This window comes from Danaus plexippus, chromosome 17 (genome assembly GCF_018135715.1).
Source record: "Danaus plexippus chromosome 17, MEX_DaPlex, whole genome shotgun sequence".
NCBI classification, from domain to species: Eukaryota; Metazoa; Arthropoda; class Insecta; order Lepidoptera; family Nymphalidae; genus Danaus; species Danaus plexippus.
Window position 1 is genome coordinate 450,464 of NC_083548.1, and position 16,334 is coordinate 466,797.

Below are 16,334 nucleotides of genomic sequence, written 5' to 3' on the forward strand. Positions count from 1 at the left end.
TTTCCACTTTTATTTCTACATCGGCAATTTTTAACATATTTTTATTTAATCCAGATTCTTATCTTTCATTAAATCTCTTTGACACTAATTCTTCCATTTTTATTATTTATGTAAAGGAAATTAGCGAGAGCAGAAGAAAGTTCTTTTGAATTGAGAATTTAAAGGTCTACTGTCATTTTTGATAGAAGAAAAATATTAAATCTTTGATAGCTACTTTATATTTTAATAATAAGAAAGCAAAAGCTTTTCCCATTTTAAAGTAAGTAAGGAAACCTTCCATAATAGAAAAAAATATTCAATATAAAAATGTTTAAAATGAAACCTTTTAGTACTTTAATAAATATCCTATTTTCATCTTTGTTTCATTCTTATTTGTATTCTGTTATTCTTTCACTTTTTATCGGTCGTCATCGTGACGACAATTTAAATAGTTGTTTATTGTTTCATAAAATTCTTTGTATGGCACAATAGTTTTTTCACTACAGGTATTATAAGACATAACAAAAGTATTCCTATTTATGTCTCTCACTGATTTTGATCTCTTTCAGAAATATGTCTTTAACTCGACAGTTAAGTTTAACTTCAGGTGTCACACCATTTATTAAATCGATAAATTCATAATAGATCGAAGTAACTAGATTGCATGATACATTAGAGCCCTCAGGGGATATATAGATCAATTATTTGAATTGCAGTAACAATGCCGATAGCAATGACAAAAGAGGAGTGGTCGCGCATCAAGCGCTGGACGGACCTGGGCAGAGAAGACCCGGAGACAGTGAGGCGGCGGGAGTATCTGCAGTACCAGAACGAGACTAGCCGCGAGATGACGAAGCAATGGCCGAATTCCTTAGAGGTATAAGGACACTAGTATATGTATGGACTAATAGGTATTCAACAAGGAAATTGTTAGTAGTGCATATGGAAGTAAAGTAAATATAGTTTTTGTTTATTTTTAGGCCTGGTTAATTTTTTTGCAAACAACTGTAGTAATTTTGTCAAAAAAGTTACTTCAAATATATTATAAAATTAATATTTGCATCTGCTTTGGTATAATCTTCAACACTTCGCATTTTATGAATATCTAAAAATACCCAATATTGTAATCAGATATATAAAAGAATACTTTCTTAAAAAACAAAAGCAAAGGTCCTCTGTTGCTGTAAATTTGAATATTATGAATTTTTGATTCAGCTTATTTAGCAATAAATGTTTAAACCAAGTATCTAATTTTCTTTGTTTGTTCAAAAGTTTCCCATTGGTTCGTGATAAATTTTGGACAAATGGTACTTAAGCTGCTTCCAAATTTTAAGTATCATAGTATATTGAAGAGCATTTACAGTTTTTTTTTTAAACTGTTCCCTTTATAAATTTTTGCTTAGGAAGTATAAACTTCGGTGAGATTTAAGAGAGTTGTTAGGTAAAGTGTAAAAAACAATATTATAGAATGTAAACAAGAGGAACGAAGAGTTGCGTCGCGCTCGAGTGGAGGCCGCGGAGAAGGCCAACACTCGTTTCTACCAGCGATATGTGAAACGGAAAAGGGAGGAGCAGCAGAGGCTCATGTACAGCGCCAGAGACACGGTCTTCAAGAACAAGGACGCTCCCAAACTACTGCTCAGGTAAAACATCTAAAATCAAATATTAGAGATATTTTAAAAATATAAGACCATGTTAAACATATGTTAATGTTATTAGCGCGGTGATAGAGACGGCTATTCAGAAGGAGCGCGAAGAACAGCTCAAGTTCAAGGAGAAACTGAAACAGGAGGCGGACGAACGGAAGAAACAAGACGATGATGACGTCATCCGTAAAGCGCAGGAGTGGAACGAGCTTGTGGAAACCAAGAAGAAGAGGAGGTTCCAGGCTAACAAGCAACACCAGAAGGATATATTGGAACAGTTAGTTCAGATTCTTACTAATTAAGCAAATTCATCTATTAATTGTCGTTCAATATTAATCTTTCCTTTTACTCAAGTGATATAAGCTTAATTTTCAAGGTTCACCAATATTATATACCTATAAGCTATAAATCGTACAAAAGTATTTCACTCGAAAAACTTGCAGAGCTCACGAGGTCTCGGAGCGCAATCGCAAAGAATACGAGATGGAGTTGAATTTACAAAAGATCGACAATATTAAAGCCAGGGAACAAATGGAGGCTATCAAGAAGTTTGAGGAAGAATTTGTAAGATATGAGATTACTAAGCGTAAAAACATTACAGCGATAAAATAAAACGTGTCGTTATGACGCAGTTGAATTTCTAGAAAGACAAATGAATTTGAATGTCCTATGCGATACTGAATAATATTTGTTTGGAATGTTTCAGTGTGCTGCTGAAAAGTCTCGCATTTTAAGCGATCTGGAACAGGCCCGCTACGAGGCAGCGACGCGGCGCGAGGAAGTGCGAGCCCGAGACCAGCTGGATGACAAGCTCATAAAGCTGCTACAGAAAACACAGGCCAGGGTAGAGAAGAGGAGGAGGGACACAGAGAAACAGGTTGAGCAGGCAACGCTTTGACGTCACAAAGACGGCTAACATTAGACGCCGTCATACAACAATTTATTAAAATATATATCAATGCTATTTAAGATCCAAGCGGAAAAGCTGCAGGTGCTGGAGAAAATAAGTCAGAAGCTGGAATCCGGAGACGCGGCGAGAGAAGAGAAAGAACAGAAGATACTAGATAAAGCAATCAAGGAGAAGGAAGAAATGTAAGTATAATCTTTTTGTTTACAGAACATTTAAAATAACAAATATAAAAGTAACTGGCAATCTTTTGCACAGTGCGGAGGCCCGGCGTCAGGCAGACGCCCGTAAGAGGGAGCAGTTCAGAGCGCAGCGCACGGCGGCCAGGGAACAGTTCCTAAAGCAACAACAACAGACACTGCACGAGTTCAACACCATGAGACAGTGGGAGGTCATGAACAGGTCGGGACGGCGGCTACATGAGGATGTGTATTCTTAACATTTAAGAAAAAAATTATATATAATCAATTATGACGCAGATTTAAGAATGCAGAAATATACGAAGACTTCAGAGCTCGCCTTCGAGATGAAAAGGAAACGAAAATAAAGCAGTATCGTGAGGATATCATAAAGCAGTGGGTGAGTTCCGTAGGCGAGTAATGCATTGAAATCAGCATCCTCTCATGCCAAGTATTCCAGCACGAGCGGGCCGACCGTGAGGCGCGCGAGCTGGCGGAGACTCGGTACTTCTACGGCGAGCTGGCGGAGAGCAAACTGCGGGACGCCGACAACAAGCTGCTCACACACGGACACGCGCTGCTGCAGGAGGCGCGCGACCACCAGCGACCAACATACGCGCTCACACACGCCTTGCGGGTACGGACACAGAACTACCATCGATATCACTGATTGAGTCGCTTTGCTTTTCAAACGTCAATACGGGTTGAGATGGATTAATTTTTCCAAGCCTACGAACTTTGTCTTCGTCCTGGTGTCGGACACAGGGAGTGTGATTTTTAACATGAGTGAGCCGTTCTGTTCTGTAGCGCTACTGTAAGCTGTACCGCTTGTACCCGATGCCGGAGCTGCCGTCGTCCCAGCAGGAGCACTTCCCTCGTTACGGTCCCAAGGACCTGTCGCTCCCCGACCCACACTACCGCTACCCCGAGCCTCCCGTCTTCGATGACGATAAGAGAGACGGATTGAACGATCCCAAGGTATTTACTGAGACGAAACAAAATAAATTGGCACCCAGCAATAACACTACTGTAAATATTCTATCACAACTTTAACAATCTATAGAATGAAGGTGGCAACAGGTAATTTCTCCCTTCTCTTTTTTCCATTCGCCCAATATCCGTTAATAACCCAATCCATCTCGAAATAAAGAAAATTAATTGATATAATAAACAGAAAGATAGCAACAAACCTCCTTCACGATATCTATTTCGAGGCCACAGTTAAATAAACCTTGGCTTGAGCAAAGCAAGCAGGTTATACTCACAATGCAAATTTTCATTGTATATTTAATAACGCCATTTTCAAGGACTTTCATTTTGAAGTAGTCGCCGACACTCCTTACTGTCCGTTTGTTTATGAAAGGGAAACGGTCAAATTATTGGTGTTAAGGGAAGTGGTTGGAACGTGTTACGCAGCTAGCTGCTTATTTAAGTATACATAGCTTTCCTACATCACTCGGCAAATATAATTTAGTCGCAGAAGGCCGGTCCGTCCGCGCCCAGCGAGCGGCCGCCTCCCGAACAAGACTACAAGAGAGCCGCGCCCGCCAACGGACTACAGAGGAAGCCGTCGAAGGTTTCAGAAACTAATTATTATGATATTATGACAAACATACCATTGAAATTACAATCGCGAGAGAAATGATAGGAAAAAATAAATTCTTCTTTTGTCTTTTCTTTGATAAGGAATAAAGATATGGGTTTAATCGTAACAATATAAATATTTAAAATCTCTTAATTCCAGAGCGAGCTGAAGCTGCCGTCCGCGGAGTAGCGGCCGGCGCTGCGAGTGTGGCGAGTGAAACAACAACATATCCAAAATAATCATTTATTATTTATATTAACTTTATAATGTCTGTAGATCAGAGAGCGTATGGCGCCGGCGTGCCGCCTGTGACTAGAGTCGTGTCAGGACAAATTTCTAGTAATTATACAATAGCGTTCGTTGGGATGCGAGTCTCTCCTAAAGTGACTCACTAGTGGTTTGGAAGTAGCCTATAGAATACAAGATCTTTGGTCGCATTGAGTGTAGATCGTCGAGAGGTGAACTGAGATTCTAAGGTCAGAATGAATACGTCGGCGCTCAACACATGAAATATCTTAACACAGCAACTCGCGGTTCCCTTTGGCTTACAACATTGTCTGCGGATTATGATTAATGATAGAGCACTGGACTAAATAAAATGTCATAAAATACTATTTAGTTTCACTCGACCAAAGTAAACCTAGTCTGCAGTAACATATAATAAATAAAAGAAGTAAACGTCATGTGTATAAAATGTATGGATATAATAAAGCAGTAAACTTCGCTATAAACAACAAGTTTCGCAGTCGGACTTCATAATACTAAAGTAAGTCTTCGTCACTCGTTCGGTCGTCGTCAGCAATCGTCGGCAATCGTCGGCAATCGCCGGCAGTGGTCGGTCACCCTCGTCAGTATCTTATCCTAATTGTACTTTCTCGTCTAACATAGAAGACTTCGTCCGTTACACTGCAAGTCTAACGGCCTCCGTCCCTTAATCTAATATATTACAATGATATGGCAAGGTTTGCGCTTACGATTACTAGAGGAGGTATCGAACTACACATTATAACATTAAGACGTTGCGAATTGCAGTTCGTGTGTATATATAACTCTGAGGTAAATTTCAACCTAATAAACATTTAATTTTTATAATGTTTCAAAACTTAAAGCGATCGTAGTTCGCGCTGCTCGAGAATATTCTAAAAATAACGGTATATAAAGCAAATATAAATGTACGAACATCTCTCATAACCCACTCATTACAGTCATATAGGCGGAGTGGTAACAACTTACAAACGAAATTAAAAACTAAATATAAAAATAAATTAAGTAACACAATAATTAAAACATTCTTCGATTTGGCACTAAACTAACTTAACCTAAGAGACGGTGCTCGCGTCTGACGACCGGCACGCCTTCAATAAATATCTGTCACGCGTCCAGTCGTCCCGTCTCTGTATTAATATTTGGTAATCGTGGTGGTCTGGTACTACATCACATCCCGCTTGGGAATCTTAAGCTATCAACGAAGGCACCAAAGAGAGTTTCTTAACTATAATAATGACACCGTCCGAGATCACGTTCTGTGAGTGTCGGGTGTGTGACGCACTAGGCGGCGGCGGCTGGTCAGTTGTCTCTGTGCTGGAGCGCGGCCAGGCGGCGGCTCACGGAGTCCAGTCTGTGGGTGTAGGAGGAGGCCGCCTCTCCGCGAGGACACCTGACACAACACGCTTGTTATATAATAACTGATTACAATACACACACACACACACACACACACACGCACACACAGCTCCAAACATGGAAGACCGCCTCACCTGGTCAAGCCTCGCTCCTCGCGCGGAGAACTCGCCACGAGCGGAGACCGCGGCAACACGTCGCCCACTGGACACAAACACTCACATTACACACAGAATATCTCTTGAATAAAAAAAATGTAACTGAATACAATAACATTGGAAGCCTATCTAGGATTCTCCGATGTTACCTGAAAAGCGACTATACAGTGATGATGTCTACTGAGCGGTCACTCGGTTACCCTCCCAAAAGTATTATTTTTAAAATTAGTCGCTTTAGAAAACCTTGCTTTAATGAATGTACGAGCTTACGAGTGTGGAACTAATAAAGTACATCGAAATTAATTTGAAGTAGTCCGTTGAAGAAATAGCAGCCATGCGCTTAGGCATGAAAATCTATCCAGCAGACTCGGAGTTGGCCACGTTTGACCACGTTTACCTGTGGGGGAGAGCGGCAGGCACAGCTTCATGTCCTGCTGCAGGAGGCGATGAGCCAGCGGCGGGGGGCGGGCGAGCGGAGTACACGGAGCGAACGACCTGCAGGAGGAGAGACATAGGACTCACTGACTGACAGGGTGAACGAACTCCGGATCGAATGTCTCTAGTGCTCCTTTGGAAATGTTGCTTTTTAAAATTGGCCTTAATTTAAAAGGAACTGTGAATCAAAATTGTAATAAGAAATTTACAGAGATACATTCATATTTGAAACCCTCGATTTGTGTGTGTGTGTGTGTGTATGAGTGTGTGAGTACTGACTGTGCGAGCGCGGAGGCGGCGTTCCGGGCGGCGTTCCGACGCCTCACCAGGAACGACATGCGGAGGACGGCCACACACGACCACGCCACGCTCCTGACGACAACAACACAAGGCGTGACGTGACAAACAACATAATATATTAATGATATGTATCTATTTGAACACCTATAAGGCTTGTACACGTGATGACAAACAAAGATTAATGTACAAGTATTATTTTGTCGCATGTCAGACTAACTTGAATGTCGTCCTGGCCTTCTCGTTCACCCCCAGCTTCCTCTCCAGGTCCCCGTAGCCCGCAACCATCCTCTGCAGGTACCTCTTCTGCCACACCAGCGCCTTGCGACAACTCTCCAGCCGGACCCAGCGACTGTGGAGGTAGCGGATCTGAAACGAAGATCAACATCACACAAACGATCCTCCGCGCACGAAGAAGGATTACTGTAAAGGTCATAGAAACAAATATTTAAAAAAAGAAGTACTTTGACGTCCGTCAATCACAACACCCGAACGTCCGTCACGGAGAAACATGAACGAGTGACTTTTCTATATGTATATTTTTACTTTTTGTATTAATACTGATACGTTAACGATGAGAACTTAACGGAGTATAGGGAGCAGGAATATGGAAACCATCGACACGGGGAGAAGAGACGCGCCCATGATACCGGATATGGTGTATGTAGACCCGCCCTACTCACGGTCACCTCGCGATAACCCGACCCGGCGTGAACCGTCGGAGACATGCTTAATAATTATTATGATCGTAGCATGTGCGGCGACCATCCGTCCGTCCACAAGGCGGAGCTCACCGACGACACCAAAGTGACGGAGAGAGACGCGGAGCGGGACAAGAAGCCGCCGGTCGCGCAGGATAAAGTTTTACCAACGGTACGTTTCTGGCAGTCGTTAACGTAGTGAGTGACGTCACGGAAACCTGTTAACGATCTGTTTCTCAGTCGTCACAGATAGACAAGCCGGTGTCGGAGCACGGCCTGCGAGTGACGCGGCACCGCGCGGGCGGGAGGGATCTGGTGCATGGTGAGCATTCCTGCTCGTCTAGTTAGTGAGTATGAGTGAGTGCGTGTGCCTCTGTCGGTAACGGTGCCTCCTTCCTCAGCGGCTCTGAGCAGTTTCCGCTGGCCGCCGTACCTGCTGGGCGTGTGGGTGTGCGTGGTTCTGCTGACGCACGCCCTGCACTGCGCCGCCGCTCTCCTGGAGCGATCCCTGCCCGTCGTGCGGTGAGACTGTTTCGTCCTCGCTCTCGTGTCGGCGGTCATCGTTTGCTTTCCTCTTCACGTTGTATATGTCAGTGCAGTAACGCGTGTCAGTACTCGAAGTCGTGGACGGAGAGCAGCTGGAGCGGTGTGGGGCGCGGCGAGCGCGGGCTGCGAGTCCGCCCGCTGTTGCTGGCGCTGTGTACGGCGGTGATGTACGTCGTGTACGGCTGCCTGTTGGCCGCGCACGCCCTTCTACTGTGGGCCATCGAGCCTCTGTACGGGGAGGGCGAGGCGCCCGGGGACGACCTGCCGATACTCACCGACTACCTCGACGACGGCAGTCACATCAATGTTGCACACAAGCAGTAGGCCGAAGATTACCTCTTATTCTTTCTCGATAAATTTTATTTATAAACCATTTGATATATCACATAAAAAAATATATAATGTAGCCATATTAACATTAGCATGGGTGCCATGAGTTCAGCCAGCGGTCCGCTGTGTCCATAACCGCATCCTTCTCTATAATAAACACGTCAATAACACAAGCTACTAGTTTCATTGTCCGCCTACATACTAACCGCCTGTTCCTTGTCGTCGTTCCTCGCCTCCAGCTGTCCTCTTAGATCCCTGATGGTGTCTCTCAGTTGTTGTCTCTCTTCCAGCAGCTGCTGCAGCTGTGCCTGGGGTGCGTCCGTCAGACACCGTCGGAGGGTTGCCATTTCACGAGCCAGATCTGTTTTTTCGTTTTCGATGCCCGTCTGTAAAAAGGAAACATAAAGTAGTCCCTAAAATCGAAACCTGTATAAGAGTCTGTCCGGTGTAAACTCACGATAGTATCATTGTGTTTACTCCTGGCGGAATACTTCTTCTCGAGCTGTGCGATGGTGTCGCTCTGCGTGTGCAGCAGCTCCTTGGTCCTCACCAGCTCCACGCCGGATTCGTGTTTCAATCTAGTAATATTTAAACGTTATTTAGTTGTACCAAGTGTTTTCCGAGCCTATGAATGACGCTCATTGTGTTCGGTGAGGGTACCTCCTGAGTTCTGCCAGTTCCCCCCTGAGGGCGGCTGCCGTGGCGGCCGCTTCGTCCAGGTCTCTTCTGTGTTTGTTCCTCTCGTGGTCGAGCATCGCGTGCAGTTCTCCAGCACGCCGCCGCTCGGCCTCCAGCTGGAGCCGTGCCGCGCTCAGCGAGCTCTGCAGTCGAGCCCGGTCCTCCGCCTGAGAATATCAACAAACAAGTATAAATAATTCTGTCCAGTTCCTTAAAATACTATGAGACGAGCGTCGCGACGGTCACCTCCTGTTTGAGTTGGTCCGTGGGGGAGGTCGCTGCCGGCAGCGTTCGGTCCAGTTGTTGCAGCCGTTGCAGCAGGTCCCTCTCCCGCTGCTGCGCCTCCATCTCGGACTTCATGGCGGTCTCGAGTCGTCTCTTGAGCATGTCGATCATGCTGGAGTCCTGGTCGTGTAGCGAGCTGGCCGTGTCCTTGTGCGAGTCCAGCAGCAGGGCCAGACGCGCCGAGCGGTCGCGCTCCGCCTCCAGCCTCAGCCGCCCCGACTGACACTCACTGGACAGCTTGTCTCGTACTCTAAGGAACGAGACACGGACGACATCATAAAACAAATCGACGACGTTGCAAACGTTCTAAAACTAATAATTACCTGTTGAGTTCAGAAATGAGCGCGTCCTTATCCTTTAATCTACACTCCAGGTGTTCCAACTTCAGCTGCAGCTTCTCGTTGTCGTTCCGCAGCCGCTGCATGCGCTCCGACGATGTCGATTTCATCGAGCTCGTAGACTGACTATGTACATTGTGAATCATATAACGGATCACTCTTTGTCGAGGTATCAATCAATCAAAGTCGAGGTATAACACTCACTTGGATGAATTGAGAACGAGTCTCGGAATATCCTCTCGTTCGTCGCTGCTAGCAGACAAAATCTAGGGAAAAGGAGATTATTAGAATTTGTCCAAATAATATTATTGTATGTGACGTTCGGCTCAGGCACCTGGTCCATGATGTCGTCGTCCAAGGCGTGTGAGTAGTCTAGCTGGTCGCGTACCGCCCGCTCCAGCTCCGCCGTGGGTGAACGCGCACGGCTTGGCGACGGACGGGGTCTGCAAAGACGACACGTCAGTAACATTAGTAACATTCTAGTCTAGATCGTTACCGTGTCGTGACGTCCCCGTGCTATATCGTTCCTTCGTAGTGCCGCGACCCACCTGTCAGTCGTCTCTCGAAGTCGCCTCAGTTCCCGCTCCAGTTGACCACATCGTTCACTTTCAGCGCACAGCTTGTGCCTCAACTCGCCTACGTCGGTCTCCTCCCGCAGTCTGTCCAAAAAAAAACATGAGTCACATAGTACATAGATATTAAAACAACATAATCGGTACTCTCAACTCCACCTGGCTAGAACGGTCTCCAGCTGTCGCTCCAGCTGTTCCTTTTCTTGAGCTAGTTTTTCCAGCTGCTGCTGCTGCTCGCTCCAGGCCATCTGTAGCTGCTCGCTGTCAGATATTTGCTTACTCATCTGACTTATATTATTCCGAGCTTCCGTCAAGTCCAGTTTAGCCTTAGCTAATTCGAATGCCTATCCATGAAGATTATAAAAAACACGTTATCCTTAGGTGGAAGTACACTTCAACTACTTAAAATTTATTTTGAATACTAGCGTGAAATTGTAGGCAAGCGTCGAAAGGAACGGTTTTCAACTAATATGCGGTAATTTTTAATAGCAAATTAATACAAAATGGCTTAGAGTGACCCACCTTATCATTGAGTTCCTTTTTCTGGAAGTCAAGCTCGTGTTGCAACAGAGATATTTGTTTTTTGATTTTCACCAACTGCTTCCTATCATTAGTGGCCTGCCTGTCCACAGTATTGCCGGCTTCAGTGTTTTTGTTCCTGGGCGACGGGCTCCGCGACACCATCTTCAGCTGTTCTCTCAACGCCGCTATCTCGTTATGGTACAGGTTGATGTCTTCGTGTAATATCTCTATCTCCGTCTCTTTATCCGCCAGTGTGTCGTGTAATACCTTCAGCTCCTCTATTCTCGCCGCGAGGTCGCTGTTTTGTGAGTTGACCCTGTTGAGTTCCGTCTCATTGTTCTGAAGCCTAATCGTGGCGTTTTCTTGCTCTTTCTCTAGTTTTGTCAGTTTTAACTTCAGTTCTTTATTTTGTTGGCTGAGCTGATCGTTCTCTTCTATAACTTTAGCGATGTCAGTGTTTAATGTGTTGACCGAGTCTCTCACCTGGAACAGTTCCTTTGTTTTCATATTCAAAGCCTGTTTCAGTCCCTCCATCTCTTCAGTTTTGTCATTCAAACATCTCTGTAGGTCGTCTAATCTATCTAGATGTTGATTTAAACTGTCAATCTGTTGATTTTTTTCTGATAACAACTGTTCCAGTCTCTGTAGCTCAGCTAGCTTTTCTTTGAGCTGCTTATTTTCTGCTTCGTATTTTACTAGAGCCATGTTCTTGCTATTTAAGTCGTCTATTTTGATTTCTAAATCAGAAATCTTATTTGCTAAGTTCATTTTCTCCTTCGCCAATTCTAATATCATGGTTTCTCTTCGTAGAATATCTTCCTTGAGCAGATTCAGGTCTTTTGACTTCTCATGAACTTCTTGTGTTAATTCTTTAAGTCTTTGTTCGAGCAGTTTCTTGTTTGAAGCAAAGGTATCCAATTGATTTTCGTAAAACTTCTTGTCGTTCTCCATGGTAGCCATCGTGTTCTCTAAGAGCCCTTTCAGTTCCTCCACTTCCTCTTTTAAAGCTGGAAACTCACACAGCTGTTCCTCGGCATTCTTGAGTTCTGCCTTATACAGTTCTACCTCACTTCTAGATTTCTTTATTTCACGTTTGAGGTGTGTCAGTATGTCTGGGAAGTTTTCTTGTTTCACGTCTAATGTTATTCCCAGATCTTTTAAGGAAGCGAACTCCTCGTCGTGAGTTCTGTTGTCAGATGGTTCCATTGAGAAGTTTATCTTTTTCGGTTCAACACTTAGGTTTTTACTTTCCGAGACATCTCTGTTGGGATACATTGAGCAATTATCGGGTATATTTTGAGCAGTAGAATGTTTGATCCCTTCACCAAATATTGTCGTTTCGTTTGCACTCCTTTTATAAACCTCCTTATTTTGAGTAGATGTTAGATGTATAGGTAGTGAGTCGGCACGGGGTGTAAAGTTTGTGCCATCGAAATGGTCTGCGTAGTCCAAGTTCAATGAACTCATATTAGGTTTTTGTACATCGGGGGGTAGAGTCTTGTTTAAATTGGTTTTGTCTTTGTGGTCTGTGTTTGTAATGCTAGCGTTCTGTCCCTTCAGCTCCGCCCGACGCATTATTAAATCCTGTTCGTCGAACTCTGATATGGAGACGATATCGCTGAGTGTCCGGGCGGACGTCTTGGCCTGAATGACTTCGCTTTGGTCCTCCACCAGATTAAGAGCTGTCAATTAATCAAACAACAGTTTGGTTAACCTAGATATAATACACAAACTTGGAAATAATCCAATTAAATTATATAGACGTACTAAATACATTAATAAAATGCTCGATTTCTGCGCTAGCGAACGCAAATGAGAGGTTATATAATATATATATTTCTTATCCCAACTCACCCATAATCTCATTCAACTGTTCCTCCTTCTCGGCGAGTGTCCTCTGTTGTTCTCTGACAGTTGATTGAAGTTTTTCCTTATCAGTTTCGAGACTTCGTACTAAACTTTCAAGTTGTTCTATCTTGGATTTAGCGTTTGAAAATTCCCGTTCTAACATTGCCGCCCTGTCTTTAGGGTTACCTGCAAACACAAATATATTGAGATGATTATCCAAATACCACCCTGGGCATAGAGTAGGTACATAATGAAAGTCAATGCACGACTGTTTTCATTTGTATATAATAACCCAGAAGTGGTTAGTAAATAATATGGCTTTATCAGATCAATGGATCAAACTCGACTCCTCGCTATATATAAGGAGCACACATACATGAATTCCCGAAGACCGGTTGTGTTTCTCCATACTTGTCTCTCTCCTCGTGGCTCTGCTTCAATCTCGCCAGCTGTTTATCTTTGGTACTCAACTCCTCCGTCAATCTTTGAACCTGTAATGTTAATTTTCTATTTAAAGAGGCTGCCATCATGTATATGTGCATATGTGTATGTGTTTGTGGTCACCTCAGCCTGTGCGTCGTGTAGTCTGACGGAGAGCTGTGCCGCGGCGTCATGAGCCAGCGCATCAGCGTCACATCGCTGTTGCGCGAGACGCGCACTCAGTGATGATATGCGCAGCGCCTGCTCTGACATACGTGCCTGGAGCACGTCACGCTCGGCGCGGACCTCCTGGATACACGAGATCATATGTGGTACAACTGATAATTAATTAGGTTACAAGTATCTAGTAAAGCAACAAATCATTAGAAAGATATATTTAGGAATAATGATACATTTAAGAACACAGCATACGATTCTTTGGTAACAAAAACACTTGGAGCAACGGGTACAATAATAAATGTATAAATAACTTTTATAATCTTCTTAAACTTAAAAGGTATAATAACATTTAACAGAGTCCAGAAATTGGGACAAACATTAATGCAGCACTAAAATGTGACACAGAAATATAATTTACGAAATACAAAATAAATAATTCGGGGGTTAAAAAATATTTCCTGATGATACTACAGGCTGTGCTTGTAGGTAAATTCGATAAAAACATAGCTTTCTATTCAGTAACAGGCTTCGTAAAGGCTACCTGTGTGTAAAAGAATCGGCAAGCGGAGTTAAATTTACCTCCGCGGCCTGGTTCAGTTACACTTGTCAACTAGATCAGCGGATCAATGTTTTAACCTTTGTATTATCTATTAAGACTTTTATTATATTGGCCGTTAAAATTATTATCAAACATAGCATCTTATTTCGCAGTTAGATAAATGAAGGAGCATTATATTTTAAGTAACATTAGCAAGACAAAGGACAAGTTTCATGTCTTGTTATTTAGATTAATTTATTTTTTATACTCCTAAACTTCGTTAAGTCTTACATTACAGGTGGAAACTTAAAATCATGTAGTATCTACTTATATTTTTAATAACGGAAAATGTTCTTGGATAAATAAATCCTCTTAATTAAATACATTCAGGAACAAATATAATTCGCTAAAGATAACTTCATACCGGTATTTACTTCGCTATCTTCAGATGATCTACACAAATTCTGTCGAATGGTTGATATCTTTTATAGCAGTAACGGAAGCGGTCCACTGAGACGATGTAGACAATGTACACATTGCCACGTGTTATTCTAGCGAGGCTTCCAACAACAACAAACAGCAAATATAACATTACTCAGTGTCTCTAAAACTATTACAATATTTCGAGATCGGCGATGTGATCATTGATCTTTGCCAACAGACGTTTGCGTCGTCTTTTCTTTAAAACAATATTTTGCACAGTATTCAGTGTACCTTATACGTTATAGCGTTTTTAATTTTATATTGACTAGCAATTCTACTGAAATTATAAAACTAAAAGGACGACTGCAAAAATATTTATTGCCCATTAAGAACTAAACTAGGACTACCAGAATAACATATAGAATACAAATAACCTAAAAATTTTGGTTTGTTCCCGCAGGATCGAGGCATAACTATTGGATTTCTAAGAAGTCACATGATACAGACCGGAGATGACAATATTTATATTTAATTCGGCTCTACAAATTCGTTTAGTTAGTATAAGCGCGTTGTACATGATATGTGTCAAATTGTACCCTTGATGTGTTCATAGCTTTCACTTTTTAAATGTTTATATGATAATGCCACAACAAACTAGAATTGTTGGTCCATTAGGTTGTGAAAAAATAAACATTAAGAATCTTAATTATAAGGACAAGAGTTCACTGAACTTCAACAACACGTCTTGTGCTGGATTCAAAATATAATGAATAGTAGTTACAAAACAAACAAAAACATACATCGACATGAACATAATTGGGAGCTAAGACTTCAAAGATAAAGCATTCCAGGCGCTTTATTAGCTTTGGATTGAGTGTGATTTATTGGAGTTATAACTTGCACTTTAAATGAAGCGAAATCTCGACCAATAAAAATCGCCATTACAGTAAGAGTGACTTCAATAGAGGCACAATAGAGAGAGCAGCACTTGACCACACTTGACTCTGTTATGATCAAATGCAAAGACCCATTGACGAGAGGTTGTCAATAAAGACGAGGTCGGACAAGGTTAGCGAGGACACGGCTAACGACGACACTACTTATAAATATTGGATGTTGTCGCTTAATTACGACACGCAGTATAGAAAGACTGTTTTATATTTAAAATTATTTGAATTGAACAAAAAAAAAACAGAATAAACTTTTTGGTCAATGGCTCTTCAGGGAAATAAAAAATATATTTCAGATTACTACTACGGTGTTTAAATTCTTAAAAACATATATTTTTTTTACAAACAACAGTTAACATAACAAATATATAAACAATTAATTATTAAAGATTTCAAGAAACATCATTAGTATACAAATGTACAATATATTATATTAGAGAATTAACCAAAATATGAAAATTTGGCAGCGAGTGTGATGGTTGTAGTAAACAACTTTAAGCACCCACAAATAAAGAACAAACAGCGGACACGAGAAAAATATAAAAAACCACATGAAAAATAAAGTCTCAAATACCAAAAAAGAAAAAATATGTCATTGATACGAACTCACCGTCAAATCTGGCAGGCCCATAGCGAAATACTTCCTAATATGAGTCCACAAGAACATCACCCCAAAGACCTGACACCCACACACCCACACCCACACACACGCACACACGCACACACGCACACAATAATAACACACAATTAGAGAAATTGTTACATTGCAGTCAGTTGGTCATGTCGAGGAATGGTATTAACATTGTATGAATGTTTTGTTGAATATACTGTGAACAACCTTCGTGCAGCAGAACACGCTCGGGAACATCGGAACGACTGAAACCCAGCTTACAGCTGACACGGCCCCGGAGCCGAGAGACCGCGAGACGTGGACGCGGCTGGTGGGCACTGGACGTGGTATAAATAACGATGCACCACACTAGATGCACTCACTAGTACATCTCACAATACTATTAAAATAAATTAAACGTACATGAAAACAATCCACTTCTCGATTGGAAACGAGTCTGTCTAAACATCATGAAATCGATATTTGTTGGTTCTACGAATATTATGATTAAAGAAAATCTTGCCTTCTCCGTAAATCGTAGCTCCGAACAAACGTATTATATTTAGCTCCCGCTCTGTATGTGTGCG

The 16,334-nt window shown here is 42.4% G+C and overlaps 3 protein-coding genes across 6 annotated transcripts in view; 2 read left to right on the top strand and 1 right to left on the bottom strand.

Moving 5' to 3' along the window:
- Window positions 1-8: 8 nt before the first annotated feature.
- Window positions 9-4,976, top strand: LOC116771468 (trichohyalin-like). Its single transcript, XM_061523093.1, has 13 exons — window positions 9-259; window positions 696-856; window positions 1,447-1,622; window positions 1,699-1,902; window positions 2,069-2,189; window positions 2,332-2,502; window positions 2,596-2,717; window positions 2,791-2,934; window positions 3,012-3,111; window positions 3,172-3,348; window positions 3,519-3,689; window positions 4,186-4,287; window positions 4,456-4,976. Exons 2-13 carry the CDS (start codon window positions 701-703, stop codon window positions 4,483-4,485), a joined length of 1,674 nt encoding a protein of 557 aa, XP_061379077.1. The 5' UTR covers window positions 9-259; window positions 696-700; the 3' UTR covers window positions 4,486-4,976.
- Window positions 4,524-16,334, bottom strand: part of LOC116771093 (pericentrin-like) — a 33,120-nt gene continuing 21,309 nt past the window's right edge. For all 4 annotated transcript variants that reach the window (XM_061523089.1, XM_061523087.1, XM_061523088.1 and 1 more), the window contains 18 exons: window positions 13,191-13,355; window positions 13,003-13,117; window positions 12,633-12,812; window positions 10,779-12,460; window positions 10,416-10,600; window positions 10,233-10,343; window positions 10,019-10,127; window positions 9,889-9,950; window positions 9,670-9,810; window positions 9,308-9,596; window positions 9,044-9,228; window positions 8,841-8,961; window positions 8,590-8,769; window positions 7,027-7,175; window positions 6,789-6,881; window positions 6,472-6,569; window positions 6,054-6,120; window positions 4,524-5,953 (listed from right to left, as the gene is read on the bottom strand). In XM_061523089.1, the coding sequence (XP_061379073.1) occupies window positions 5,863-5,953; window positions 6,054-6,120; window positions 6,472-6,569; window positions 6,789-6,881; window positions 7,027-7,175; window positions 8,590-8,769; window positions 8,841-8,961; window positions 9,044-9,228; window positions 9,308-9,596; window positions 9,670-9,810; window positions 9,889-9,950; window positions 10,019-10,127; window positions 10,233-10,343; window positions 10,416-10,600; window positions 10,779-12,460; window positions 12,633-12,812; window positions 13,003-13,117; window positions 13,191-13,355 (4,023 nt within the window). In that variant the 3' untranslated portion in view covers window positions 4,524-5,862. The remainder of the gene's footprint in view (window positions 5,954-6,053; window positions 6,121-6,471; window positions 6,570-6,788; window positions 6,882-7,026; window positions 7,176-8,589; window positions 8,770-8,840; window positions 8,962-9,043; window positions 9,229-9,307; window positions 9,597-9,669; window positions 9,811-9,888; window positions 9,951-10,018; window positions 10,128-10,232; window positions 10,344-10,415; window positions 10,601-10,778; window positions 12,461-12,632; window positions 12,813-13,002; window positions 13,118-13,190; window positions 13,356-16,334) is intronic.
- On the top strand, window positions 7,282-8,556 carry LOC116771094 (uncharacterized). The gene is made up of 5 exons (XM_032662797.2): window positions 7,282-7,466; window positions 7,559-7,679; window positions 7,748-7,829; window positions 7,909-8,029; window positions 8,107-8,556. Exons 1-5 carry the CDS (start codon window positions 7,414-7,416, stop codon window positions 8,375-8,377), a joined length of 648 nt encoding a protein of 215 aa, XP_032518688.2. The 5' UTR covers window positions 7,282-7,413; the 3' UTR covers window positions 8,378-8,556.

What these genes read in the sequence shown, in the direction of transcription:
- LOC116771468 (XM_061523093.1), top strand. Translation starts at nt 701, where the DNA reads ATGCCGATAGCAATGACAAAAGAGGAGTGGTCGCGCATCAAGCGCTGG. An exon ending in CAGAAGGATATATTGGAACA is followed by an intron (nt 1,903 to 2,068) that starts GTTAGTTCAGAT and finishes AAAAACTTGCAG; the next exon opens with AGCTCACGAGGTCTCGGAGC. An exon ending in AGAAGTTTGAGGAAGAATTT is followed by an intron (nt 2,190 to 2,331) that starts GTAAGATATGAG and finishes GGAATGTTTCAG; the next exon opens with TGTGCTGCTGAAAAGTCTCG.
- LOC116771094 (XM_032662797.2), top strand. Translation starts at nt 7,414, where the DNA reads ATGGAAACCATCGACACGGGGAGAAGAGACGCGCCCATGATACCGGAT. An exon ending in CCCATGATACCGGATATGGT is followed by an intron (nt 7,467 to 7,558) that starts GTATGTAGACCC and finishes TTATGATCGTAG; the next exon opens with CATGTGCGGCGACCATCCGT. An exon ending in AGGATAAAGTTTTACCAACG is followed by an intron (nt 7,680 to 7,747) that starts GTACGTTTCTGG and finishes TCTGTTTCTCAG; the next exon opens with TCGTCACAGATAGACAAGCC.